Source organism: Oryzias latipes, chromosome 19 (genome assembly GCF_002234675.1).
Source record: "Oryzias latipes chromosome 19, ASM223467v1".
In the NCBI taxonomy this organism is placed as follows: Eukaryota; Metazoa; Chordata; class Actinopteri; order Beloniformes; family Adrianichthyidae; genus Oryzias; species Oryzias latipes.
Window position 1 is genome coordinate 8,490,095 of NC_019877.2, and position 27,862 is coordinate 8,517,956.

The 27,862-nt window shown below is 42.5% G+C and overlaps 1 protein-coding gene across 2 annotated transcripts in view; it reads right to left on the minus strand.

The window, feature by feature from the left end:
- The window catches only part of LOC101159619 (calpain-15), a 32,568-nt gene extending 5,190 nt beyond the window's left edge, over window positions 1–27,378 (minus strand). The window contains exons 1-10 of one of the 2 annotated variants that reach the window (XM_004080335.4): window positions 27,016–27,378; window positions 12,725–14,348; window positions 9,347–9,555; window positions 8,042–8,225; window positions 6,527–6,750; window positions 6,305–6,430; window positions 5,557–5,709; window positions 946–1,107; window positions 633–868; window positions 342–511 (exon numbers count right to left, since the gene is read on the minus strand). In XM_004080335.4, the coding sequence (XP_004080383.1) occupies window positions 342–511; window positions 633–868; window positions 946–1,107; window positions 5,557–5,709; window positions 6,305–6,430; window positions 6,527–6,750; window positions 8,042–8,225; window positions 9,347–9,555; window positions 12,725–14,326 (3,066 nt within the window). In that variant the 5' untranslated portion in view covers window positions 14,327–14,348; window positions 27,016–27,378. Of the gene's footprint in view, window positions 1–341; window positions 512–632; window positions 869–945; window positions 1,108–5,556; window positions 5,710–6,304; window positions 6,431–6,526; window positions 6,751–8,041; window positions 8,226–9,346; window positions 9,556–12,724; window positions 14,349–22,724; window positions 24,813–27,015 lie in introns of those variants that run through there. The other variant, XM_011488104.3, reaches the window with a different exon arrangement.
- Between the last annotated feature and the right edge of the window lie 484 nt (window positions 27,379–27,862).

Below are 27,862 nucleotides of genomic sequence, written 5' to 3' on the forward strand. Positions count from 1 at the left end.
TATTTCATTAATTGGTGGAGTTTGAAAGCTTGAATGGTTCTATCTACCACTTTGCCCAAAACCTTGAGAATCACACATTAAAAGCTCCAATTAGTATTCGTTACTTTTTCCTTTAATGTTTAAACACTGCTTTTAGTATCATTTTTGTGTTCTAATCAAAAGCAAAGTTTGAAATTAAATCCATTTCCATAATTCTTCCCTCTACAATGATTCTGATGCAGGTTTGATCTACATGACATGAACTATAAATAAACTAACATGTCAATTGAATTTGGATTATTACAGGTTTTACGACAAACTTAGTGTTTAAATTCTTGTTTTATCTAACAGGCTTGTCTCACCTCATGCCTTTCTCCTTTGTTCTCAGTCAGCAGGATGATGGCATCAGCCAGGGTGGTGGCAGTTGCTTCCACCTGCTCCACCATGACCTGTCGAGAGCTGTAGATGGCTAAGATGTAGCCGGGAAAGTCCTGGCTGGGTCGCCGTGCTGCTCCGCTGGTTGGGCTAGAGACTTTATAGGAAGATGACAGATGCTAATTTCAGGAAAGGCTCAAAAACTATAAGTATATATTTTAGCTTAAGTAAGTATTTCTTGCTGGCATTGCTTCTTGCCTCTGTTTCTGTACACCTACCGGGCGTGGGTGGGCCTCCCGTCCCGCTGACATTCATCTGCCAGTGGTTGAAGGCGCAGCAGACAACAGCATACTCCCCCGGCTCCAGCATGACATCACAGCCGACGAACTTCTTCACCGCTCTCTTGCTGTGCGCCAACAGGCGTCCCAGTATCAGCTTGTTACCACTACCGAAGGAGGCACGGAAGACCATGATGCAGAGGTCCAGCAGGTGGCTGTCTGCTGTGTCTGAGCGCCTGGAGGGGTGTTTCAGGTAGTGAGAAACATATGAGAGGGGGGGGGGTTCTGTGTGTGGAGAGAGTCTTAAAGCTACCTGCTTCCCTCCTGGAAGAGAGCAAACTCCAGAGCCGTCCTCTCCAGCACAGTCAGGGCTGTGACCGTGACCGGCCCACTGGCTTTGCTAGGGAAGCTGCCTTGTAGCCTCACCTCCTGCCAGTCTGAGTGGATCTTACAAATGTCTACTGAGTCAAAGTACCTGCAGATGCATAAAAGTGAAGAGTGAGGTCATTCTTCTGCAGGACAAGAAGACTGTACAATGTTAATGCAAGTCAAAACACTGCAAGTGGATTTATTTGTGTCAAAGTATGAAGAAAACCTCATCTAATGCATCTAATCATGTATCCTGCAAATATGACAATACTTTTTTTCAACTTCATCTCACAACATCTTCTTTTTGAGAATTAGGTTCTGTTCATTCAGCTACCCAAATAAAGAAATCCAAAAAGAGAGAGAAAAAAAAGCATAAAGGTTGTTTGGGAGTCTTTTTGTCTGTTGGATAAAACAAACAGCCAGAGGGTGATGAGTATCGTGCCTCGGCTGAGCATGTTTGTCAGGTTTAAGCAGCTCTTTAAGGATGTTAGATTATTTCATTGAAAAGAATGAGCGAAAAAAAAACAGACAGATGTTCGGTAATTTGTCTCACTTGAAGAGAATATTGAGTAAATCCAGAAAAAGGCAGCTCTGTCAATGCGATCGCTTTATGAAATAATACAAAATAGTATATTTGAAAGGCCCCCTGAAGCAATTGCTACCAGTCATCAGTTATAGTCATATTTTCTAATATACAACTCTCCAATGTTTTCTATTTCACTTTGGTTGACAAAACAGCCAGTGAAGTCTTTGGATAAGGCAAAAGCTGGAGATCCAGCCATGCAGATTAATATGAAAGAGAATGCCCACAAAAACAAAGGGCTTGTCAATAGTGGATGCTGAGGGCAAGGATTATATGTAATATGAAAAAACAATCAAAATACTGAGAGTCAGAGCCATTACAAATGTAAGCCTGTGCTGAATCCCTGGCAAACGAGGCACTAGGCAAAAAACAAAAGCGTGTATAGCAGATAAATAGCAGATGGTCAAAGATACCCATAAACGCTCAGGATTATTCATCTATTCATACCGTGTAAATAGGACTTAAAAGACTGTGTGTCTGCAAAACAAAAGATTTGAGTGCTTTTACCATTACCAGCTGAATCCTCTATAGTATAAGTTCAAAGGAGAATGTAGCAATTTATGACTGCAGTGTTTTTAAAAATAAATATGACTTACTTCCACCTTAGCTTACATTTATTTGGTAAAAAAGAAATAAAAACTGTAGATTTTGGTGCAGTTATAGTGCAGTATGCAGTGAGACGAGCCTTTTATTTCTGTCACTCACTAGGCAGCAGGATGTCTGACTAGTTTGATCTACAGAAATGTAGAAACCACCACCATGACTGATTTACAGTGGTCAGTCTGCGGTGCATCTCCGTTGCGTTTAAACAAATAACATGAAGTGTTTGTTGATCAATCGTAATGTTTATGTCGCCTCTGTCATGTCTGCGCCTGACGTCCGTCTCTTACATGTATGCGTCTAACGTCCGTCTCTTACATGTCTGCGTCTAACGTCCGTCTCTGCCATGTCTGCGTCTGACGTCCGTCCCTGTCATGTCTGCGTCTGACGTCCGTCTCTGTCATGTCTGCGTCTGACGTCCGTCTCTTACATGTCTGCGTCTAACGTCCGTCTCTTACATGTCTGCGTCTAACGTCCGTCTCTTACATGTCTGCGTCTAACGTCCGTCTCTGCCATGTCTGCGTCTAACGTCCGTCTCTTACATGTCTGCGTCTGACGTCCGTCCCTGTCATGTCTGCGTCTGACGTCCGTCTCTGTCATGTCTGCGCCTGACGTCCGTCTCTTACATGTCTGCGTCTGACGTCCGTCTCTGCCATGTCTGCGTCTAACGTCCGTCTCTGCCATGTCTGCGTCTAACGTCCGTCTCTGCCATGTCTGCGTCTAACGTCCGTCTCTTACATGTCTGCGTCTAACGTCCGTCTCTGCCATGTCTGCGTCTAACGTCCGTCTCTTACATGTCTGCGTCTGATGTCCGTCTCTGCCATGTCTGCGTCTAACGTCCGTCTCTTACATGTCTGCGTCTAACGTCCGTCTCTGCCATGTCTGCGTCTAACGTCCGTCTCTTACATGTCTGCGTCTGACGTCCGTCCCTGTCATGTCTGCGCCTGACGTCCGTCTCTGTCATGTCTGCGTCTGACGTCCGTCTCTTTCATGTCTGCGTCTGCCGTCCGTCCCTGTCATGTCTGCGTCTGACGTCCGTCCCTGTCATGTCTGCGTCTGACGTCCGTCTCTGTCATGTCTGCGTCTGACGCCCGTCTCTTTCATGTCTGCGTCTGACGCCCGTCCCTGTCATGTCTGCGTCTGACGTCCGTCTCTGTCATGTCTGCGTCTGACGTCCGTCCCTGTCATGTCTGCGTCTGACGTCCATCTCTTTCATGTCTGCGTCTGCCGTCCGTCCCTGTCATGTCTGCGTCTGACGTCCGTCCCTGTCATGTCTGCGTCTGACGTCCGTCTCTGTCATGTCTGCGTCTGACGTCCGTCTCTTACATGTCTGCGTCTGACGTCCGTCCCAGTCATGTCTGCGTCTGACGTCCGTCTCTGTCATGTCTGCTTCTGACGTCCGTCTCTTTCATGTCTGCGTCTGCCGTCCGTCCCTGTCATGTCTACGTCTGACGTCCGTCCCTGTCATGTCTGCGTCTGACGTCCGTCTCTGCCATGTCTGCGTCTAACGTCCGTCTCTTACATGTCTGCGTCTGACGTCCGTCCCTGTCATGTCTGCGTCTGACGTCCGTCTCTGTCATGTCTGCGTCTGACGTCCGTCTCTTTCATGTCTGCGTCTGCCGTCCGTCCCTGTCATGTCTGCGTCTGACGTCCGTCTCTGCCATGTCTGCGTCTAACGTCCGTCTCTTACATGTCTGCGTCTGACGTCCGTCCCTGTCATGTCTGCGTCTGACGTCCGTCTCTGTCATGTCTGCGTCTGACGTCCGTCCCTTTCATGTCTGCGTCTGCCGTCCGTCCCTGTCATGTCTGCGTCTGACGTCCGTCCCTGTCATGTCTGCGTCTGACGTCCGTCCCTGTCATGTCTGCGTCTGACGTCCGTCCCTGTCATGTCTGCGTCTGACGTCCGTCTCTGTCATGTCTGCGTCTGACGTCCGTCCCTGTCATGTCTGCGTCTGACGTCCGTCTCTTTCATGTCTGCGTCTGCCGTCCGTCCCTGTCATGTCTGCGTCTGACGTCCGTCCCTGTCATGTCTGCGTCTGACGTCCGTCTCTGTCATGTCTGCGTCTGACGTCCGTCTCTTACATGTCTGCGTCTGACGTCTGTCCCTGTCATGTCTGCGTCTGACGTCCGTCCCTGTCATGTCTGCGTCTGACGTCCGTCTCTGTCATGTCTGCGTCTGACGTCCGTCTCTTACATGTCTGCGTCTGACGTCCGTCCCTGTCATGTCTGCGTCTGACGTCCGTCTCTGTCATGTCTGCGTCTGACGTCCGTCTCTTTCATGTCTGCGTCTGCCGTCCGTCCCTGTCATGTCTCCGTCTGACGTCCGTCCCGGTCATGTCTGCGTCTGACGTCCGTCTCTGCCATGTCTGCGTCTAACGTCCGTCTCTTACATGTCTGCGTCTGACGTCCGTCCCTGTCATGTCTGCGTCTGACGTCCGTCTCTGTCATGTCTGCGTCTGACGTCCGTCTCTTTCATGTCTGCGTCTGCCGTCCGTCCCTGTCATGTCTGCGTCTGACGTCCGTCTCTGTCATGTCTGCGTCTGACGTCCGTCTCTTACATGTCTGCGTCTGACGTCCGTCCCTGTCATGTCTGCGTCTGACGTCCGTCTCTGTCATGTCTGCGTCTGACGTCCGTCTCTTTCATGTCTGCGTCTGCCGTCCGTCCCTGTCATGTCTGCGTCTGACGTCCGTCCCGGTCATGTCTGCGTCTGACGTCCGTCTCTGCCATGTCTGCGTCTAACGTCCGTCTCTTACATGTCTGCGCCTGACGTCCGTCCCTGTCATGTCTGCGTCTGACGTCCGTCTCTGTCATGTCTGCGTCTGACGTCCGTCTCTTTCATGTCTGCGTCTGCCGTCCGTCCCTGTCATGTCTGCGTCTGACGTCCGTCTCTGTCATGTCTGCGTCAGACGTCCGTCTCTTTAATGTCTGCGTCTGACGTCCGTCCCTCAGCACTGGAAGCTTCATGCTGGATTTCTATTTGGGTTACTTTAAGTGCTGAATATGATGAAAAAAGCCAAAAAAAACTACAGTTCTGGGTTTCACTATGAAACTTCTAATGATCTTTCAAATTAAAATGATAAAATTATATTTCATATTTAGGGTGGTGTGCCCAAACAATAACGCACATTAACACTGCAGATAACACCAGTATCCATTTTCGCCATTTTTGCTTTAACAGACATACAGTTTAGTTTTCCAAGAACTCAAATGCACATGGGATGATTGCTAACGTTTCTGATGAACTACTCTACACGGGTGTGGCAGGACAAGGACGAGGAAACCTTTTTTTCTTTTTTCTTGAGAGGTCGTCTGATCAACAGATAGAAATAAAAGAAGGTCAAAAACAAAAGACGTGATTTTGTGATCATTACTTTATGAAATCGCTGTATTCCATCCAGAAAACTCCTTCGCTGCTACCATGAGCCATCAGCTCGTGACGAAGGTGCTGCGGCCAGTCTGTCCACTCGTCTGACCAGCTACCGTTCCAAGAGAAGCGCCCCCACGGATTTCGGAGACGCAACAACCTGCGTCCAAAGTAAAAAAAAAAAAAAAACAAGTTAAAAGTCAGAGTGAGACCTGAGGGCCTTTCAATAACAGCCCAGTCCTTTCCTGGCTGACTCCTTTGTTCTTTAATGGATCACTTCCTTCACTTAAGCAACACCTTTTATTTCCTTGCCTCCAATCTGATAGCGAGTAACAAAAGAAAAATGGACACCGATTAATCAAAGTCCACACTTTCCAAATAAGGAAACAAGTGAATCATTGATTTCAAACCACTTTTAACATCATGACAATCTCTGCAGACAGTGACAGCCTCGTTGAATGCTTCACAGCTTTCCCACTGCTTTGCAGGTAGAAATTAAAGTGGCGGCATGTTGCTTTCGAGAAGAAAACATGGAATCATGGCTAAATACCTAAAGTAGGTACCTGCTTTAACTTAAAATTTATTTTATAAAATATTTCCTCCTAATGTTTTGGGGAAAAACATAAAAAGAATCAAAACTGGGAGACAATACAAATTGAAATGAATTTTTCATTTGTGACTCAGATCCACAGAAACCCTCAACAGAGTGATTGAACATTTCAGAGAGCAGGCAGCTCCTCGTCTCCTTTTTGCACCTGTAACCCTGGACATCTCGAACATCCAAGATGGAATAAGCATGTCGCGGCCTCAGACCCAAAGACTCGTAGACACTATCATCCACCTTCATGTTGCCTCCACCACAGGATGCACCCATCAGAAACCTAAATGACAGCCAAGCATGTGAGATATTATTAACATAATCTGATTAGTAGTAACAGCATTCTCTTTCTTGATTGAGGGTCTGAATCCCTTCTTACCCAGCCTCCTTGGAGCTGAGCATCTTGGCCCAGATGAGGTCCGTATCAATAGGTTCCTCCCTGGGGTTGGTGGAGCTGACCTGGAGCATGAGAGAGTCACAGGGGGCCCCCGTGAGTGTTGCCAGGCCCTCGATGGCACGCCCTGCCTGCAGGGCAAAGTAGGAACCGTGGAGTTTGGCAAGAGCCTTTTCAATGAGGGCCACCCATAGCTGCTTCCTCTGGGCCTAAAATAATAAGACAGAAAAAGGAGGGATTGAGGATGACTCACTGGGGAAGAAAGGCTTTGTAGCATTATGTATGCTTCAATCCATATTTTTTAAAGGTCCTCAAACTGACAGTGAAGCTCATTTTCAGGACTCAAGTTTTAAAATATTACAACATAATAACATAAAGCATCCATTTATTTTCCTTATATTCCTTCAAATAAAGAATTTAAAAGAGAACGTCATTCTGTTGTCTTGTTTTTGTTGCTTGTGCCACATAGTTTTATGATGATAAGAGAAATGAGATTAGACCTTTACCTGCAGGGAGAAAAGTAAGTCTCTTCTGCAGATAATGGAACCTCGTGTCATTTCCTTGTGCTTTATTCGCTTTATAATCACATTTTTATTTGCCACATAATGGCTGATTAATTAGATAATTGTCCTCAGTGGAACAAGCGAATATGCTCCAATGCCCCAAATTGAGCTTTATAAGTCAAAGAGGTTGTACCCAGAATGGAAAATCTATGTATGCTAAACTGTTTCATTTTGAAGGGAAAACTACAAAAATAAGTCATATTTTAACTTGAATGTATCTTAAAAATGCTTTTTTCTGGTTTATTACAATAGAAATATGTTCTAAGTAGAACCAGCATATCTTTATTCTTAATTTTCACTTAAATCGACTCCAACATTCTTTGATAGCAACACAGAGATCTGTTTACAAGGGTTTATTTTGAATATCATAATAGTTTCTAATATAATATACATAGTATATTTCTGTAACGAAAAAGGTTTCATAATATATACCTTATATGTAATGCTTTTTTGTGTGTTTGTAAAGAAGTTGTAATTATGCTAATTTTCCTTTTAGAAATTCAGTTTTTTGCATTTGCTCTCCATTTTTTGTACACATGACAAGAAAAAAAAACTTCTTTTTCAATGTTTCAAATTAAATAATGCGACCTTCCTGAAGGATTTAACAGCAGATTCATTCAAATACACTTGTCTTGCTTTTATTCTGAAATAAATTACAACTTTTGAGCATTATTCAAAAGTACATCAACACTTTAGTATTAGTTACAAACAAACCAGAATGCAAAATCAGTATTCCAAATGTTTTCAGTCTAGCTAAACTTATAAATGGAATATATTAAAGACACATTTCTCCAGTTAATGAAAGTTTAAAAAAAACTCCAGTTTATGTAATGATTCCTTTAAGTACTTTATATTTTATAATCAAAATTAGCTTTTTCTTTCCAAATCCCTTTATTCCCCGCGATAATGCTAATTTTTTAAATTCCATTGTTATAACCTGGGAAAAGAGCAGGTATCCATATTCGTCACAGGGCAGCATGTCATCCACCAGCACTGTTGTCCACGTTCCATCTTTACACAGCCGAATCTGGTACGCTCCCTCGTGACAAATAGTCCTGGTGATCATTACCCTCTCCACCAGCTCTGGACGCTCTGCCAACACCGCCAGCGCACTCAGAAACCTGCAGAGACAGAAAACTCGACTTGAAAATGGAACGCTTGATCTGAACAAACAGCGTTCAAAATCAGAGACAAGCAATGAAAAAAAAACCCAGCAAGAACTGATGAGCAGGACTGACAGGCAAATATCAGAGTGATTCTGCATTTCAGTCAGAAGATGAACGCTTTAGAAATCACAGATTAGAAGAACAAGCAGCTATTGAAACTGTTAATGTAATACCTTGAGCAGTTATGAATGACTTATGTATGATTTTACCTCACTAAAGTGAAATCTGTCCTATTTCACAAGTTACTTTTTTATATTTTCTGGCCACTTCCTCTGTAGTGTTCATTCATTCTGCAGCACAGAAATCATAATTTAATCATTAAGAAGGACACTAAGCCAAACAGAATGTAAAAATACATATGGAAACTCAAGGAAGTGGTAAAAGTAGTGCAATAAAATACAAATAGAACATCTACTCTGATGTCCACGGGTGCTTTACTTTTCAAGAACGTAAGCGTGACTTTCTTTCCTACCATCTTTATGTCTGTATCCTTCCTAAAAATGAGTTAAAGCCAACAGGGAAGGTTTTTTTTCTGCTAAGTCTGGTTGCAAATGAAAAGATTTCCTTCTGGGGCGAGTTATTTTTGATAAGCTTTGTGAGCTGTGATGAAGTGGTTGCACTCACACGACTTTGGAAGTGCAGGTGTGTGAGCTTGTGGAGGGAGATGGAGGATGGAAACACACAGAAACACACACATCAAAGAGACACTCCCAACAAGGGCATAGATATAACCGACGTGCTCAAAGCCACGCTTGTGGTCGGAGCCCACCTGTCAGGTGAATCTGCACATAAATCAAACTGCAAAAGGTCACTGCATTATTTCTTCCCTTCTATCTTTTATATTTGCCACCAAATGAAAATGTTTGTTTTGTGCTTTGTTTTTCTCTGGTCAAAGCTAGAGTTCCCTTAAAAATAATTCTAATATTACATATTGTCTGTTTGAAAGTCATTTAATCCTTCCAATTTTTTGCTAAAAATTATGTAAGGTGTTTTGTCAAAAATGATTTTGCAGCCCACAGACGTCCATGGGTAATGGCCTTCACTGATGATGTCCAGTTTTTGTTGTGACAACTCACCAGCAGTTTCCAAGGAGCCCTTGGAGGATGTCAGAGGGCCTTGGCGTGCGGAAGACGGACCACTTGACGCTACGGTCTTTGAAGTTGCTGCAGTTGATTTCATGGGGACGCAGCCACTTCTTGATCCGCTGCTGGACGCTGTCCCCCTCTGGGAAACCCACGGAGCGAGGCCCAGGGGGAAAGCTGTCATCCACAAAGTTCACAGAGTTCTGGCCGAGGACAAGAGATACACATAGAATGTCACAATGTAGATGAGAAGTGGCATATATAGGAGCATAAACAAATATACCCTGAAGTGCAGTTTTGGTTTCTATAGGGACAATAGAGCAGGCAATCCCATGAGGCCCAGATTCTGGGTCAAAAAAGGACAAATGCTTCCCTCATTAATACAAGTAGCAAAAAAACTGATTTCTTTGTCGTCATGGTACCAAGTAGGAAACCAGCTGTTTCACAACATCCTCTACAGAAAAAAGATGAATAACAAATATGCAAGTTACAAAAGAAATTGCAGTAGATGTTGGAAAAATCTAAGGACTTTACTGACACAGAAAGCACATGCAATTTGCTCATCACCTCTTGAACATACCTAGGAAGCCACATGCTAAACCACATCCAGCTTTCTAACCAGAGTGAAGTGAATGGGTTTATTCAGTTGAATTGCTAAGAATATCTAGAAGCTCACAGTAAAATATATATAAAAAAAAGTTGGTAGGTGTTTTACAGAAATGCTTTTCTGGTGTCAATGCAGCATTAGGTACCAAAGAAATCACTTCCAATCCTTCTGTATACCAACAAGTCAAGGACTCCATGTGACCCTTTGATTGCATTTATTGTACAGATAAATAAGTCACCTGTTTTTGTGTTGTTTTTTTTTAATAAAAGGACAGATCAGGTGTGACCTTGGGGACATATTGGTGAAGAGAACCAAATATAAAGACACAAAACATGAAAAGGGATCCTTTCTAGTTACATCCCATCAGTCATCTTGAGCCAGTAAGACTGTCCTCACCAGGTGACCTTGGTCATGGTGACCTGGATAAACCTAGATAAATGTATGACGGCTGCTGAACAATCCTGTGTGGAGGAAGAAGAACTGCTTCCTCCCAAACCTTCAGAACCAAAAGCATCCCCCACCAATCCCATGAAGTGCAGGGAGTGAATTATAAAACTAAAGGAATCAGCCATTACAGAGACAGAGATGTCAATCCATGTAATCACAATTTCTAATCAACTTTGTGAATCTGAAGTCAAAAAAATGGTTCAAGCAACACAGTAGAATAAGGGGAAAACTTTCTAAACAATCTGCTAAAACGTGGCATTTAACCGAGGCTTTTTAAGACCCTTGGGGGAAAAAAACCTGGAAGCTTTGCTGTATTTTTCAGGTCATTAATGATAGCTGCTAGGCGTAGTGAGTAAGCAGACTGGCATCAAGCTCACGCCTCTCGTTCTCAAAGCTAATCAAATCCAGTTGAAACCAAGGAGCTGAGACGGACAAACAGCAATTTCCTAAAACGAGAATATTTCTTCAGAAAATATTCCATCTCTGCTGATTGCCTATTTGATGACCAACAGCTTTTGTAGAGCACTTTGAAATGCCACAACTGATGCAATTAGGGATTAAAGTCACTGTAACAAAAAAAAAAAAAAAAAAACAGACCTGCTCCTATTCTCTTTGGCTAAAAATAAGTCACCTTGGCACAAAACCTGAGCATGATAACTGGGTTCAGGTATTTTGGTGGGGGAGCAACAGGAACATATTTTCAGGCATCATTTTACAAAAAAAAGGGACTGAGCATGAGGACACAGATGTGATGGAAGGAGACAGGTTGATAAAGATAGGAAAGAAAGGAGGGCAAAGCTACTGGAAGACAAATGCAAATTATCTGAGCAGGAAAGAAAACAGCCAAAAATAAAGAACTCTTTTTAGTTGAAATGACAATCTCAGGTTAGGCAGCACGTAGAGGAAAAGCGAGGGTGGGGATGAGGGATCTCCAACATCCTTCCTCCCCACTGAGCCAGCTTCCCTCCTACGCTCACTAAAATGAGCCCTGTGAGTGACTTTCAAAGAAGGCATTAATAATGCATTTCTGATCTCACCTTATACTATTGTAAACATGGGATGAGTGGTGGGATGCAGCTGTAATAAAGCACGCACTGTATATGGCTGCCACCTGCATACAAACGGCTTTACATTCCACTTCGATCAGGCTTAATCAGATTTGTCTCATCAGCATTAGCATAAGCGGAATGAACAAATTGTCTCAGCGCTACGCTTCGTCAGTCCTCCATGCATAAGGGCTTCTCAAAGGCTCGCCTCTGCAGAGACAACGTGAGCTTGAAAGGTGTAATACAATGGAGCAGAATGACATTGCTTTGCATGCTGAGGGAGGTTTGTTTGCAACGCCAAGCAGCTGTGACACTGACTCACACCAATCAGCTGTGAGTCAGTCTTTTTGAATACAAAAAAAAAAAACACACATAATGCAAAAGCAAAGAAATTATGCAAGCTCCAGGAAGTGACAGAATGTTCCTTTGTCAAGAGTATTCCTCTGTATATTTATTACTATTTTCCTATTTAAATCATTATTTAGTTCACCTTTCACAGTCTCGCAGATTTGTTTAAGGGGAAATATGCATGCTTTTTTACTTAAATTATCTTTTACAGTGCCCTGATTGGCTGTAAGGCCTTGTCAATCAAGCTGCCTCTCTCTCCTGTACAGAATGCATTCAGCTTGCCAGAATTAAATAAATCTGCATGGCGAGCAGATCTTTGGTTTCATTCTTTAACACTGGACTAATTTTCTATGAAGGTCAAACTCAGAGTTTAAACAAGACACATTATGACTAAGTGCATAAAATTAAAGGCTAAAACATTGGAAAGAATTGTAAAACAAGAAAGATAACCACCTATGGCAGGTCATTTTTAGAATGTAAAATGTAAACAAGAAACTATTGAAAAACCCTTTGTTGAACAGTTTTCCCCTGTGATTGGTAGAATTAGTTGCGCTTTTCATTAAATATTTCAATTTCATAACGTCTCCCTTCACTGTTGTCTGGAGCAGGCATCAGGTGATTTTATTCTCTGGTAGTTGAATTAAAATGTACGGATTTGGCGTGTCTGGTTTTCAGGGTTGGGTAGATTGCACCATCACTGAAACTTCAGTAAAAGGCCAAACCATTTTGGAAACACAGAATACAAGCTATTATGTGAATGGATGGTCAAGTACACTTGGACAAATCCTCCACAACTGCCAAATCTCTATAGCCTCCTGATGAAAGTTCAAGTACCTCAAGTACAAGTACTTTGAGTAGTCAGCCCATAGCTAACCGAAATGACTACAGTGTGGACAAAGGTTGTATTATTGACATGTTTCTCACCTCTCTGCAGAAGCTGACAATGTTCTCCCAAAGCTCTTTGGCTTCACCTTCATCATTTCGTCGACGAGCCTCCACATGCATACTCTCCCTCCTCTTCAGGGGCTTCACCACCTTCCGGAGCGTGAGGTACTGCTGAGCTGTGTGGCATGCTGCACAGTTCTTGGCCTTAATGTCATTGAGAAGAGTGCATGCTGGGCAGCTCCACTGTCCTACTTTCTCCTGGAGGTTAGAGGGGGTGGAGAAGGTGGAAGAACCAGAAGGGACCACAGCAGAAGAGGAAGGTGGAAACCCCCGGGCCTGTTTGCGTGCTTTATGACCAGAGGAAGGCGTGCAGCAGCATGGTGCGGTGCCTGGCCCTGATGGGAGGCCACAGTTGGTACAGCAGCGGGGCAAAAGAGGCTGCTGCTCCTGAAAGCCGTGCAGTTTGGAGGAACCACAAGCAGAACACTTGGGTGCACCAGTAGGATTGCGCAATGTACACTTGGAGCAGGCCCAGGTGCTAAAGTCCGGACTAGAGGGGCTCGCGGGGGTAAATCGTACCGTCTCACCAACTAAGTCAATGAGGTCAGAGCCAGCCCGGGATGATCTGCAGACCTCGCACTTGGATGAACTTCCTGAATTAGGTAAGGAGCAGCTGGGGCACTTCCAGGTGGAGACAGCCGAGGAGGATTTAGGGTGGCGTTGACCATCTTCTTCTTCCAAGATGCTGAGGCGCTTTTTGGGGTAAGAAGGTTCCTGGGGCTGAGCGTGTTTGGGCTTGGATGGCTGCTGTGGGCCTGGCTGGGGGGGCACAACTGCTGTTGAAGGGGAGGTGGGGCTTGGAGTGTTTGCAGCAGGCCGCCCAGGAGGGGGAACCTCTCTCCTGCTCCGGGGCACAGGGTTGTTCTGTAGAGAAGAAAAGGGGGTGAAAGAGGATGAGAGGGTCTGAGTAGTGCCCTGGGGGGACTCTTGAGGATCAGAGGAAGAAGGTGGTGGAGAGTCGTCCGTTAGGTCGATGAGCAGCGGTGCTGACCCGGCTGTGTGAACTGGGAACCCTTGGACAGGCGTACGCACCTCAGGCACCACAAGAGCTTCAGGGGGGATCTTGGGCAAAGACAGTTTTCTGGGTCCTCCACAGGCTGAGCATGACATTGCCATGGGGGTGTTGTGGAGAGTGCATCGTGGGCAAGCCCAACCTGAGTGCAGCCCCCCAAGATCCCCCCCTTCTCCGTTGCTTTCGGGTGGCCTTAGGCCTTCCTCTTTAGCTGGCTTCTGTCCATGAGGCTCCAGTAAAACTGTGCTGGTGATGGTAGGGGCTGAAGGTTCATCAGAGGAAGGTTGAAACCCATTTGAGGTGGCAGCCAAACTAGTGGTAGGGGGGTTGCGAGTGTCAGAAGATGGCCCAAAGCCACAGATGGAGCAGGCTCCAGATTCCAGGGGATTGTTGAGGGTACAACGGGGACACGCCCAACGATGCTCCTCGCCACTACTTAGCCGCAGGATCTTGTTGAGATCGGGTTTCTGGCGCGGCGCCTCGCAGATGGAACAGCGAGGTGCTGCACCGGCGTTCAGGAAGGTGCAGCGTCCGCAGGACCACTCACTGCTACGTACCGCTGCAGCCATGGAGCCGGGAGAGTGAGAGTGGCTGTGAAACATTAAAACAATGAGTCAGAAACAAACACTTCAACCAGTAAAACACTTTCAGCAGGAACAGCCAAAGGAAAAAGAAAACAAACAGCACAGTCCGACCCCCCCCCCCCCCCCCCATCCAGGAATATTCAAAACAATATTTAAACAAGGTGAAAACCAACAGAAGGAAGCAATTCAAAAGTCAGAAAATAGGTGTCTGAAGCTGATTATGTGAGAAGATACTAGACAAACAGTCAAACTGCAAGTAAACAAAATAAGAACAGTGTGTGAGAGGAAAAGATTAGCCAGTGCAGTAAAATATCAAATTAAATCTTCCTCCTAGGAGCACTGGGGGTAGTAAATCTATACATAATGGCCACCTGATTAGAGCCAGAGAGAAGCAGCACTGAGTGGAGCAGCCAGAGGAAAGGAAAGCAGAGAAGTTGAGGTTTCTTGCCTCAAAACATTAACTTACATTGCTTTAGCTCTTTTGATTGACACTTAATACAATGGAAAAACACACAGGATCTCATTCACACAATATTAGAACTACTCTCTAGCCTAGTGAAGGTTAATGCAGCCCACATGGATGTAGCTTCAGGCCATGTCAATCTTCTCAAATGCATTTTAAATGGGCAGGTATATCAATACTGGCAATACTCTGGAAGATTCTAATAATACTTTTGTTGTTCAAATGGTCTTAAAACAGCTCTCACCCATACATAAAACCAAACAAGGCTGAGGCAGAAACATGTCGTTTCTCAAGGTTTTCCTGCGGTTTTTCCTTTTAATGATCAACTTTACATTATTAGAAATGGATTGGCACTGTTCGCCACTACAGTAAATCTTTTCTATGTTTCCAAAAAACAAAGCATGAGCAAGTTTTCATTCAAACTGGGCTGCATTTGTAATCGCCTGTGTGTGTGGGCCTACAGTTCAGTCGATTTGACTTATTAACAGTGTTTTAGGACCATCACAGAGAGAGAAGGGGTTGGGGGGACATGGATGTCCCCAAGGGTCAGAGCGCCAGGACCAGTCCATAAATGTCACTGTCAATCAGGCTGTTCATGTGTGAACACTGGCGCAGAGGAAGTAATGCGGGAATTTTCAGCAGGATGAGGTGCTAAGAGCTAGGATGGTACACTGCGTGTCACATTGATTCCCAGGGGGGGAAATGCTGCCCCCAAACTGTCAAAGTTACAAAGTCAGAGAGCTCTATGGCTGCTTCAACAAAAGGCCATGATTAGCAATGGTTGGAGACGAGTTCAAAACCATTTTTAACATGAGATTTTCCTAAAAGTGATTTACAGTCTAATTGTACTGACTGTTTTTTTGATCTTCCTATTTCACTGGCAGACGCAGAAGTATTCAGACAAATCATTTATTCTTAGTTTATTCTTAGTTAACCTTGACTAAAACTTTCAGTATTCTGGGAACATTTTTCCTCTTCCCAAACACAATTGCTTTGTTGCGTGCTTCTTCTGGAGTGTGTATGTGCCATATTTATCTAAACCAAGCATTTTTCCATTCTCAATATTGTCTACCGAACATTATAAACAAGTATTAAAGTGGCAGAAGTCACTTTATATTAGGATGCATTATTCATCCTTCTAAACTCAACCCAGCACTCCAATATAAAGAACTTTTTTCCCCTGAGGAAAAAAGAAAGTTTTTCTTTCCTTCATCATCTCCAAATCCCAGAATATTCAAAGTGACCAGAAGCTACAAATTTTTTTACAGCTTTAAAGAAAGAAAAGAAACTTAAATCTGCTATGAACTTCATCTGTTTGTTGAGGCTACTTTTCAGTCTAGGTTTGCTCAGCGTTTCCTTGGGAGTAAACAAAGTGGCAGCCACATGCTACCTTTGATGGCACATGTTCACACCGTGTCTGCTTCTCCAAAGGCTGGTCTATCTGAGGACTGCCAACAGCAATGACGACAGCAGCAGCAAGTGTCACCGCCTCGTGTTTGATAACAGCTTCCACCCTGTAGCCTCTTTTATGACTGTCAGCTGTGTTTAATCTTAAACAAGAACGCCTACAAAGACCACAAATCCAGGGAGTTTGTCTCACTATGTAGTTCTCTGTAGTATACAACCATCTCCAACTTTGCCATACTCTAATTCAAGATCTACTCCTATTAAATTGATTGTCTAAGATTTTTTCTTTTAACCAATTAGTCACAAGTACAACAAATGTTTTACAAAAAACTAACAAACCAAGTTTGTTCCTGCTTTTTTTTATGTCAGTCCAGCTCTTGTCTTTGTAACAGTCCAGCGAGTGCGTGCAGCAGAAGATGAAGCACTACCGCCTGTGATCTCTAAACCACTATCAAAAGGATGTTCTCCATGCTCACGCTCCCTTCCCTCAAAGGAGTGCACACACCTTTTGTCCTTGGCCCTGTGCTCACTGGAGCTGCTCTAAAAGGCCCCACTTCAGCTTCTCACTAGAGCAGACCTGGGCAGCTGGCCAGCAGTTTACAATGCATACAGCTATCTGTGCAGTTTTTCCTCCATGCAATCCAAATTAATTTTAGAGGGAAAAAAAGGACTACAATATTTGTTTTTTAAATCTACGGTACCTACTGTTATCAGACTTTGAATACATAAGAAAAGATTAATATTATTTTTTTTACAGAAAAGCTTTAATGTGGGAAAATATAAATCATAGATAAAACTGTACAATTATGGAGTAAAAAAGTTGGGGGGGGAAACAAAACCTACAGGTTACAAACAAGTGTAATCCTAAAATAGTAAGTCAAAATATAAAGTATCAACCAACTGTGGTTTTTATCTGCTTTATTTTACATACTAAACTCCATTAGAGATCAAGTGTGCTGAACTGTGCCAGTTTGTCGCTGCCTGACTGTGAGATATTTGGCCTTTGTGCGACAGTCATTAGCACTGCCATTCTAGTGTTGGCTCCAAGCCCACAGCCTGAGGGAAACGTGGAGTTCCTTCCTTGACCAGAGGGGGCAGAGTGCTCCTGCTTGACAGATTTAAGTCAAAAACATTGATTTAAAAAAAATGTTGAATTCCCAAAAATGTATGGTTTGATTCTAAATCATTTATTTTTTTATTGTAAATGTAAAGTCTAACATTGACCAAATAATGTTTCCGTTTCAAGGTAAAAAAAAGTGACAAAGAACCTTCCTATAAATTAAATATTAACTTATTTTTCAAAAGATTAATTATTTGAATTAGAAACAATTATTGAAAGGCATTACAGAGTCTAATAAATGACAGATTTCTGTTAAAACACAAATCTAAAGAGCAAAAAAAGACTAAAAAACAGAAACAAAAAATAGAAATAACTATAGAATCTCGTTTTGTCTACCATACTCAATATTTGACTTGATACTAATTCAATTCCTAGTAAATGATTCATCAGTATGCAGTCGGAAGCTGTTTCTTAGAATAAATGAGTCAGTAATCTGGCATGAAAGCAGAGGAGAGAAAAAACAGAAGTGCTCCAACAAACCAAAGGACAGACAAACACAGCATTTACATGAAATTGTGCGGGAAAATATGATGTTATAACTGAGGGAAAACAACAATTAAACTTGGAGTAAAACCGTATACTACCCTTTAAAAAAAGAACAAAAAAGCTAAATCAAAAAACAATTAAAACATCACAATGGTGTGTCTTAAAAAATTTGAAAGGTTTAAACAGTTTAAAAGTCAAATTTAAACAGAATAATTTTGAGTTTCTTATTCATATAGTTTTTAACCTTGTGTATTTGAAAAATGGGATACAATAAAAATGTTAAGGATCAGAGACTGGTGGTGTGGCACTGTAATTCAAACACCTGCAGATGTTTCCTGGTTTAAAGGTCAGCTGCATGTTGGAAAAATGGATTAAACAAAATGGATTAAACAAAACCATGAATAGTTTTCAGATATAATTCATGGCACCCTTGCACTTCCTTACACACACAACTACAACTGTTCAACAACAAGCTAACTGCTGGCACCAAACAGCACACAGGTTTAAGGCGGAACCGCAAAGGGTGCAACTCAATAATCTATTTATTTTTTAAATTGTAAGCAACAAAATAAAACATTTTTTATCCACAAAATTACTCCTTTAAGAGAAAATATCTTAAAAGAAAATCTGATCTGAGATTTTACACAGAGGTATTACACTCATTGGTTTTTCAATGTGCTACAATCTACAATCAGTCCCAAACAATTCAAGCTAAGATGAAGGAAAAACATTAGAAAAGTTCTCATTTAATTTTAAAACAGCACATGATGAGTTTGTTTATTTTAAAATATGTTTTGCTGTGTACCAACAGTGCCTATTAGGATTAGGCTTGTTGAGCTAGTCTATTGATAAAAGCTCAGTTTATGAGACGAAATAAACGAGTAAATACAAGCAGATTACATGAGAGCACATTATGTTACTGTGCTATAGGAACCTATTTATATGAGCTGCACATTTAAAATTGATCTGAATCTATGTGCTGATTTACATTACGAGCAGCAGAAAGAGCAGTTTTCAGTTAAAGTCCATCCACAGCAGTCTTGTAACCTTTCACTGATTTTTATTCTTTTTCCCCTCCACGATAAATTCTTTAAGAAGACCCCTCAGGGTCAGAATCAGGGTCAGACGACAGATCTTAAGTGGAAAAGCCTCTTTCCATTTTCCGAGTACTGCCTTATGGCATCATATGACTCATCAATAAGTACAGGTCTGGAATGAATTTAGTACTTTGCTCTTTAAAGGTGGAGGAGTAGCCAAAGCCAAGCTTGAAAGCAGCAGATAAAAATGTGAATTTGAAACATTTCAACATGCTGAAACGTGAAGCTGTGGAAGGAGGGACGAGTTGGAGCGCCGCCTCTATGCCGTCATTGCTCTGCATAACTGCAGCTTTCCCAAGAAAGACACAATGTTAGACACAAAGAACTGGGAAGCATTCACAAAAAAAGAAAACGATCCACGTTTATTTTTGGTTCCTATTCCAATCAAATAAGGACGATAAACTTTGTTATTTTTAAGCATGTTTTAGGAACTTTAGGATGATCAGGATCTCACAAACTAACACCAAAAAGCTAAAATGTGCTCCTTTTCTACAACCTGTGCTCATTTCTGACAGGTAAATGTGTCAGGACTGGAGACAACTGCAGATATTTGAATCATTAAACAAGGGAAACTGTCTGGCTCAGGTTCAGCAGACTTTAGTGACAGCAATGCTGGAAGCTGGCAGAAAGCTGCAGAAAGGGGGACGCGATGCCAAAGGAGCTGCTCTGTGGCAGCTGGAATAATCTCCATTTTTAGTTGGCACTGAGAATGAATGCAAACCCTTATATTTTTCTCATCGTTTTCTCCATACATTGAAAACAATGGAGGGGGCCTTTTACGTGTAAGGCTGCCAGGTTCAAATGTGTGGTCTTATCTGGGGCCTGATGGAATTAGGTTACTGAGCATATGCTACAGATTTCCATGGCAACAAGAGTGGGGAAATCTGGAATCATGTCAGCCGCAGTGCCAACAGGCAATTTATTTATTTATTCATTTATTTATTTATTTATTGCTCTGCAACAACAGCTCTGTTTTCTCAAAGGAAGCCTCACTCACTGTTAGAGAAAATGTTAATGCCAACAAATTCTAGAGGATTTGCAAACTGTCCTGACACCAAGCCCGTTCCTTTAAAACAGCAGCAGCGAGGGAAGGCAAGCCGACGTGAAGCGGACATAAACACAGCCAGTGACAATGCTTCTCGACTCCGAGAGGACTGGTTTTAATCCAATTAAAGAGAAGAGGGCCGGTGAATGGAGCTGTGATAAACGGAATCATCTATCATGCTGGGACGGTAGAGACGCCGGGATCCGCTCTGCAGAGCTTCCTGAGGCTTAAAAGCCCCAAGATGTTCAAGGCCACAAAACACAATGATAACATGAGGATGAACAAATAAATAAAGCAAAGTGGCACCGCTGAGTGAAGCTTTTAGACAAGGTCGGCTCACACACTACATTTCTGCGCTTGTTAAGAACGATTTTTCATAAGTGATCTTTCACAGTTGCTTTACTATTTCATGCCCCCCTTACACTTCCCTAAAGCTATGACTGGAACTACAAAAAAACAACAATGCATATGCATTCTCAAGGATAAAAAAAGAATAAAAAAGGAGAGGACGGCTGAAAAAAGAAGGGGGCTTCCAGTGTTCTGTTGTCTGTTTTTCATGTTCAACTCAGCAAAGCTTGCCTACCATGGCTAGACTTGTGCAGCTGTGTTTGTGTGGAAAAGCACATGTGTGTCAGTTGGGGTGAATAGTGATAGAAGATGGGGTTCTAAGTGCTTTCCTTCAGTTTTTTTGGACCATCTGATGTCAGTTGATGTTCGCATAAGTGTCCCTTTATGACTTCCAGCAACAGGTAAAAATGGACTATAATAGTCTGTTTACCTGAGCTAATGCTCTCAGCTGACTAATGGTGTGGACTGCTTGATAATGGAGGAACAGTTTCTGGAAAGAAGCAGAAATAAAAAAAAAAAAAACTATACAACTAAATGTGACAAAACTAGGGTTTCACTTATGTACCGGTTGGTGCTTAAAGGAAGTGTATTCGAACCACTGACTGTATATGAGCACTGAACTGGGTGACCCCACTTCTCTCGTGTTTCATAAAGGAAGTATGCACTGGTTCCAAGAAGCCAAAACCTGTCAGACTTCTAAAGAGAAATACACACCTATTCCTCAGTTATTATATTTGTCAGAATAACCATTCTTACTCTGATAATGTTTTTTTAAACCGTTCTTGCTAATTCTCCTTTTTCATACCCTTTTTTCTTAGTGCAAGTTATTCAAGTCATAAACTGGCCAATCAGATGCCTCAATAGAAGTATGTGATCTTACATCGAACATTCAAAAAGTCTGATTGACAGAATTTCTCTAGCCCTTTCTTAATCGGTAGGGGTGTGGACTTCCAAAAAGTTCACTCCTTATTGATGAGTGGTTGCCATAGAAATGTTGACTCAGATTGACTCGGACCAATCTTAGCTTATTGACGGTTTCTGGTTCCAACTTGGCGATGTCCGTACCTTGCAAAATTGCCAACTGAATTGACTTCCTTTTGTTGGAGCTAAAAGTAAACCATTTTCTTTTGGTGATAACCACACCAGTTCTCATACAAAGTCAATGATTTTAACACAGGGCTAAAAAAAAAATCTTTGTTTACATTAAAAATGTCTAAGGAGGAAGCCAAGACAACTTTTAGGTGTTAAATGTAGAACAAACACAAGGCAGCCATTGACAGCTGTCGGCAGGAATCAAGAAAGATGAAAGCCCAACTGGAGACTGATGCTGAATAAATAAAGACATCCACAGTGGGGGAAATATGATCGGCTCTCTGAAAATCAATAACAACCAGACCATGATGGCCTGAGTGACTCAGCAACAACTTCAATACACTTCAGACGGTCAATATCACCTGCCTGTTACTGTTCCAGAGGACATGCCCAAAAAAAAAACTATAAAAAGCTGGAGGGAAGAATAGATCGAAAACAAATCTACAGAAGCTTCATGAAGAACGATTGGGAGGATCTGCTGTAAATAAGTCAGTAAAAACACTGCATGAGTCCTATAAAGCAGGTACTTTGGATGTAATGGCAATGAGAGAAATTACAGGAACCTACCATGGCAGACTTCTTTCTCTATTTGTTCTTACATAACAAGCAAACAAAGAAGAGCTGTCATTACCAAGGAGGTCTACCCAGATGCAGAGTGTTGATTCAACAAAACAGGCCAAACCACATAGCTGCTTAGTGCGCTGTAGAAAAAAAAAACAAAAAGCTCTCACAATGTTGGACGTTCATGTTTATCAGTTTGGAGCATCACGGACTCTTGCTTTGCGGGTTTGAAAAAGAAAAACAAACAAAAAAAACTCCTCAGCTGCTGATAACGGCATACATGGGTGTTTTCTCGAAATTGAAAGAAATAGAAACTTGTAACTAGGTCTTATTTAAACCAAAAGAAAAGTTATCTGCATTTATTGAGTTCTGCTTCATTGAGTCAATACCCCATAGCAGCCTATACTGAGCTAGGAGGAGGTGGGATTTAGTGTTTCAAATCCAGCTTACTGCAGATTTTGGGTGCATCATGGACAAACATCAAAATGCGAGCTTTGATTAGATAAGCTCCAATGGAAAAGCGGATGTTATCTATGCTACTGTGTAACAAAATCCCTCAGTCAGTGAGGATTTTTGATCAACTATTAAGGAGTTTCTACATGAAGTATTAATGAACCAAATAGCTACAGCTGAACAAGATCATAATGTAAAAAAAATTAAGATAATTCCTCGCTTTTGCTGATGGCAGGCTGTGCTTTACAACCAGAAAGCTTCAAACAAGAGATGTGTCAACATCCGGCTAGTAGGACGAACCCAGCTCTTACCTCCGCTCTCGATGAGGCAGCGGGTGTTGCTGCCGTGGGATGAAGGTGCTACCCCACACGGGACTGCTGTGACTGTTCCTGAGCCAGCCCACAGGGGGTGAGGAGGAAAAAGGGGTGCTGGGAAAGCCATGGTCCGACTCAGTCTCCGCAGCGAGAGATGAGGCCGAGCTCCCCATCACCACGCGATAGATTTGTTTCTGGGTGGCGTGTGATAAGAGGGCTGCTTTGTTTTTGCTTTCTCAAGAGTCAAAAGTTGATAATGGATCCACTGCTGTTGCCGTGGAAATCCACCAAGGGATCTTAAAGTACCAAAAACCCCTCAAGTAAAAATAATCCAAATACAGCAATAAGAAATAAGAAGTATTCAAAAAATATGGATAACTTGAAGATGGACAGGCATCCTATAAACAGAACTACACACATAAGAAGTTTGTGTCTGTGCAGTTTAAAAAAAAAAGTAAGGCTTTCAATTTTTATATTTACATTTTTCGTGCTTGTAAAACTCCATGAACAGGTCTTCCACAATGTTATACATAGTTCCTCACGTTCTCCTTCTGTCATATCTCTCCAGCTTCTGTCGTTTCATGCTAGCCTCCTTTTTCTCGTGTTGATGTTTGGACCAGGGAACGCAGAAAAGGTCAAGTGTGTAACTGTGCTTGCTGTGGTTCCAACATCAGGGCGTGCGGAGCAAACATCTTCTAACCCTCTTACATCACGTTACGATCCAGAGTAAGTAATAAAAAGATATAGAAGGGAACTGTGTCTGAAAAAAAACTCCTTGTATGTCCAGTTATTTACAAAATGGACAATGAGGGAAAATAAATGTTTTGCATTTCATGGGAGAGGCTTTGGCAAAACTACAAGGATGCAAATACTCAAGTCTCCAATTTCAGACGCCCCAGTTTAACAGCTGCTGTGGGGGTTTCCTACATTTCTTCCAGAGGTAAATGTCATTAAAAGTCCTGAGAGGCTGCATTTAATGACGTCACCTCTGACTGATAAAACTCTGATTTCAAACAATCACATAAACATTTGAGTGAATTTAACAATTTTACACTGCATCGGTAAAATGATCAGGAGGGTGCAGATTTCTCAACTCTGGGCCAGGAGATGACCTGAGAGCTGCAGTGTAACTTCAGCCTGATCTTCCCACTGAGACAAACATGCAGGGACTCTTGTTCATCAACTTTTGCAGAGATTTGTGTCATCTCACATGAAGCAGCCAAAGGGACCAAGTCTTACTAGAGAACCACTGTCAGAGATCAACTTAATTTGAATGCATTTAAATCCAGACTTTTAGAACAAAAGAAGAAGAAAAAAGTTCATCTTTAATGCATATTAGCTGTCCCCGATCTTGACAGATTGAATCTGGAGTTCAAATGCTCCCAGAAGGCGTTGGAAAACATCGAAAATGCTTCTTTTTAGCGCACTTTAACTCATCACTGCGACGTCACGTGGGGTTTCTTTAAAAAGGTGCTCTGCGTCCGAGGACCAAAGGCCAGAAGGAGAACCGATGCCAGGGCTCAGGAGACGTGAAAACATGAGGTGGCGATCCAATTAAGACAGCTTGGTTTGCAAATGTCATCGTCCGCCGGCTCCATTGCCGCCTGCGTTCATCTCACATTTCCAGCGCTGAGCCGCGCGGTCTTATTCGAGGAGACGTCGCTCCGGTCCGCTTGTCACCCCGAATGCGAGCTCGCTCGCGGTGTAAAAATCCCCCATAACGGCTGCAGATTCTCCCCCCGTCACGGTTCCGTTCGCTGCTTTGCCGCTCCCGTTTCCCCGTCGGGCGTATTTTGCATCGCTTAAATCTTCCCCGCTGATAGCCTGGGCACAGTGGACGGGGATGCAATCTCCTCCAGGCGGATTACCGGAGTGTCAGTTGTGCGCATGCGCAGAGAGGGAGACCGCTGGAAGGCTGCGTTCAAGAGATTTAAATAAAGCTCAACACAACCCGATTTGTAGACGTCTTATTTACGATTTGGGAACGGGAGGGAGAAAACTTGCCACACTGGACACTGTCCCCAAAAACAAGTAAATACCAAAATCCATAAATAAACAAATAAGCGCCAGAGGGGTCGGCCTAATGACAGCGGTGACTGACAGGCATCCCTGCTCATCTGTCTTTGCACATTACTGTGAGAAGTCGCCCCTGCCTGGCCTTCCTCTCTTTCACTTCTCATTTTTGTCTGACCTCTTCCTCCACAGATCTCGCCAGCAAAGTGTGTGGAGAATGCACACAAGCCTAACCAGATTACTGCTGGTATCTGTCCACATGTTTTCTTTCCTCTGCCTCCTGTGCAGCCTTGAAACTGTGACTCAGTCTTCTGACGATGAAGAACCCAATGACTGTCTCTTCTCATTTCCCTGGCCTTTCCGCTTAGTACATTTCTATAGTAATATGATCCACCAACAGCTTTAGGCGCTTTTTAAAGCAGTAAACATGCATGTGTGTTATCAGTTTTTCCTCGTGTATTACTACAAGAAAGCTGGCAAACATTTTGATGTGTCATGGTGAGCAAGTCCAAATCGAATAGAACTGAATATAATGGAATAGACCCACTCCAATGAAAATTTTGTTTTTAACATGTTATTGTGGGATTTTACTCATGATGGAGGACATATATGAATTCAAATTATTCCTAAAATTTAATTTCTAAGCATTTCTTTATTCAGATCATTTTCAAACAGGAGCAGATGAAAAAGAAAACTTGGTTTTCCTCATCTGAGCTGACATGTGGCTCAAAACTGTACGGCTGGATAGCTCCAATTTTGTTGCCACACTAATGTCACCTTGGGGTCGTGAGGGGCTGTAAGCAAGCAAGAGAGAGTGTAAACAAAGGCATGATGAGAAAGGTCCTACCCAGAGCTCAGAGGCAAATTTCTGATGAACTCCTGCCACACCGCACAGTTTTTTTTAATATTTTGACCTAAAAACGGCATGATATTAATAAAATGACCACAGGGAACAATTTTAGAATAGATAAATAAATCATTGGAGTGTGACTATAAACACCAAAGCCGGTTAGTCAATTTCTTCTTGACTAAAACTCAGCGAGAGCTGCAAAGTTCCACTTCACTATTTAGAAAACTACACTCCATGTTATTGTGATCAATAAGGCATTCATTTATAACAACTGGCTTTTAAATATGTTTAAAATTGCTATATTTTATAGATAACAATGGTCAACCTCTTACCTTGGATAGAAGCCCATACAAATTCCTTTCAAAATAAAACACTTCCTGTGTTAAAGAGATCTGATTATAAGATCAAAATAAGTGCTTTATAAGCTTATTCTTATAACCTTTTGGTCTATTTTTTGGTGTGTTATCCAACATGTTAAAAATCAAAACTTTATTAACTAAATCAATCATGACAAAAACTGCAAATGGAGCCACAATGAAGGGATAAATGGGCCACAGTCGGCTCTAGAGCCTCAGGTTGCAGACCCCTGATGTAGAGTTAACGCCAAATTGGGCAATGAAGCACAAATCAAACATAAATCCAGAAATCGTGCACAGACTACAGATTTCCCAGGTCAAAGGCTCTTCAAAAGAGTTTGGAGGAAGGACTATGCAAGTCGGCAAATAAATAAACACAGAGGAATTGTAATTATTTTTTAGAAGTACCCCTGTCCAAGTTCAACCAAACTGCCGGCAAGCAAGTAAGTCACCATTCCAATCACCAGCAGCTGACATCAGGGGAAAGATTAGATTACATTTTTCTGGGAAACACCAGAAGAAGCAGTGGAGTGAGTTTATGTCATGGCATGCTGGAGGCTGTAATGTCTTCATGACCCATATGTTCTGTCCTTCCCCCCTAGTGTCCTCGCCTTCCTATTTTCTTCTTCGTTTATTCCTAACCTCTGACCTCTTTAATATTACTTATGAAACCCAGTCTCGGAGTTGGTGAACTCTAAACAGGTGACTTGAACCTGATGTGCTACTTTCCAGATTCAGGTTACATATAATCCATCCAGGTCAAGTGTCTTTCAGCGAGCCAATGAGTCTCTCTAAGATGTGCAGGTCCTAGCTACTCCACAGAAGTTGTGTAAAATTACATTTAATTATAGATGGTACTAAGTAATCCATTTGTGGGCACTCTAAGTCTGTGAGTCTTGACATGAATCCAAACCATTCTGTTAGCTACACCGGCTGGATAAAAGCCTCAGCATTTGGCACGAGGATCTCAGAAACCTTGTAAATAAAGACGGTGTTTCGTTGCTTAAAGGCCCCTAAAGGCTCTGTCCGAAAGCGGGACGAAGGCAACTTACGAACCGGTTCTTCTTACCTCGAAAGGGGAGGAGGGCAACGGTTCCTGCTGTTTTTTTCCCCTCGTTAACTTTTCACAGCCATGGAACCGATAAGTTCCCCCCCGGCCTACACACACTAATCACCCCAACAAGTCCATATTTTTAGCTTCTTGCTCTTCGCTCACGCGGCATTCCGAGAACGTTTTGCGACGGTCAAGGAACCGCGAAATGATTTCCACTCCGTCAGGTATTACCAACCCCGACGAGACCGCCGAGTTCTACCTCAAACAGACCAGGAAGGAAGGAGAATCTCTGGAGCAAAGTCAGGGTTTACGTTGGTTAAATGCGTGGGACTCAATGGTGGGAACCGAAAAACCGCAAGCCAACAGACGTACACTAACATAGAGAATACGAGATTCTTAACTACACTTCCCACAATCCATTGGAGTATTTTTTTTGTCAAGGATATCCGGGTATGGCCGAGTTAACCTTTGACAAAATAAGATGAACGTAAACAAATACTTGTTGGCCTTGCATATTACATTGTTGCTTAAGACATACTCTTGACTGTATACATTTAGGTTATTAAAAAAGAAAAAAATCATAGAGATTTATGAAACTAGTTATTTATTTGTTTCAATCCTTTATCTTAATGTAATGTCCTTGTCAATTTGTGGCTCACTCCTGCCATCTAGTGGTATCATATATGTTCTGTCATAGAAATAAACATGAGTGACAAAATAAGTATTTTCAATTTGTTTATTTCTTTTTCCTTTAATGAATACAAAAAATAAAATACAAAAAATACAAAGACATGGACTGTGTACAAACTATTTTTTTTAAGAATAAAGTTCTTATTTTATTCTTATCTTACTTAATCAAAAA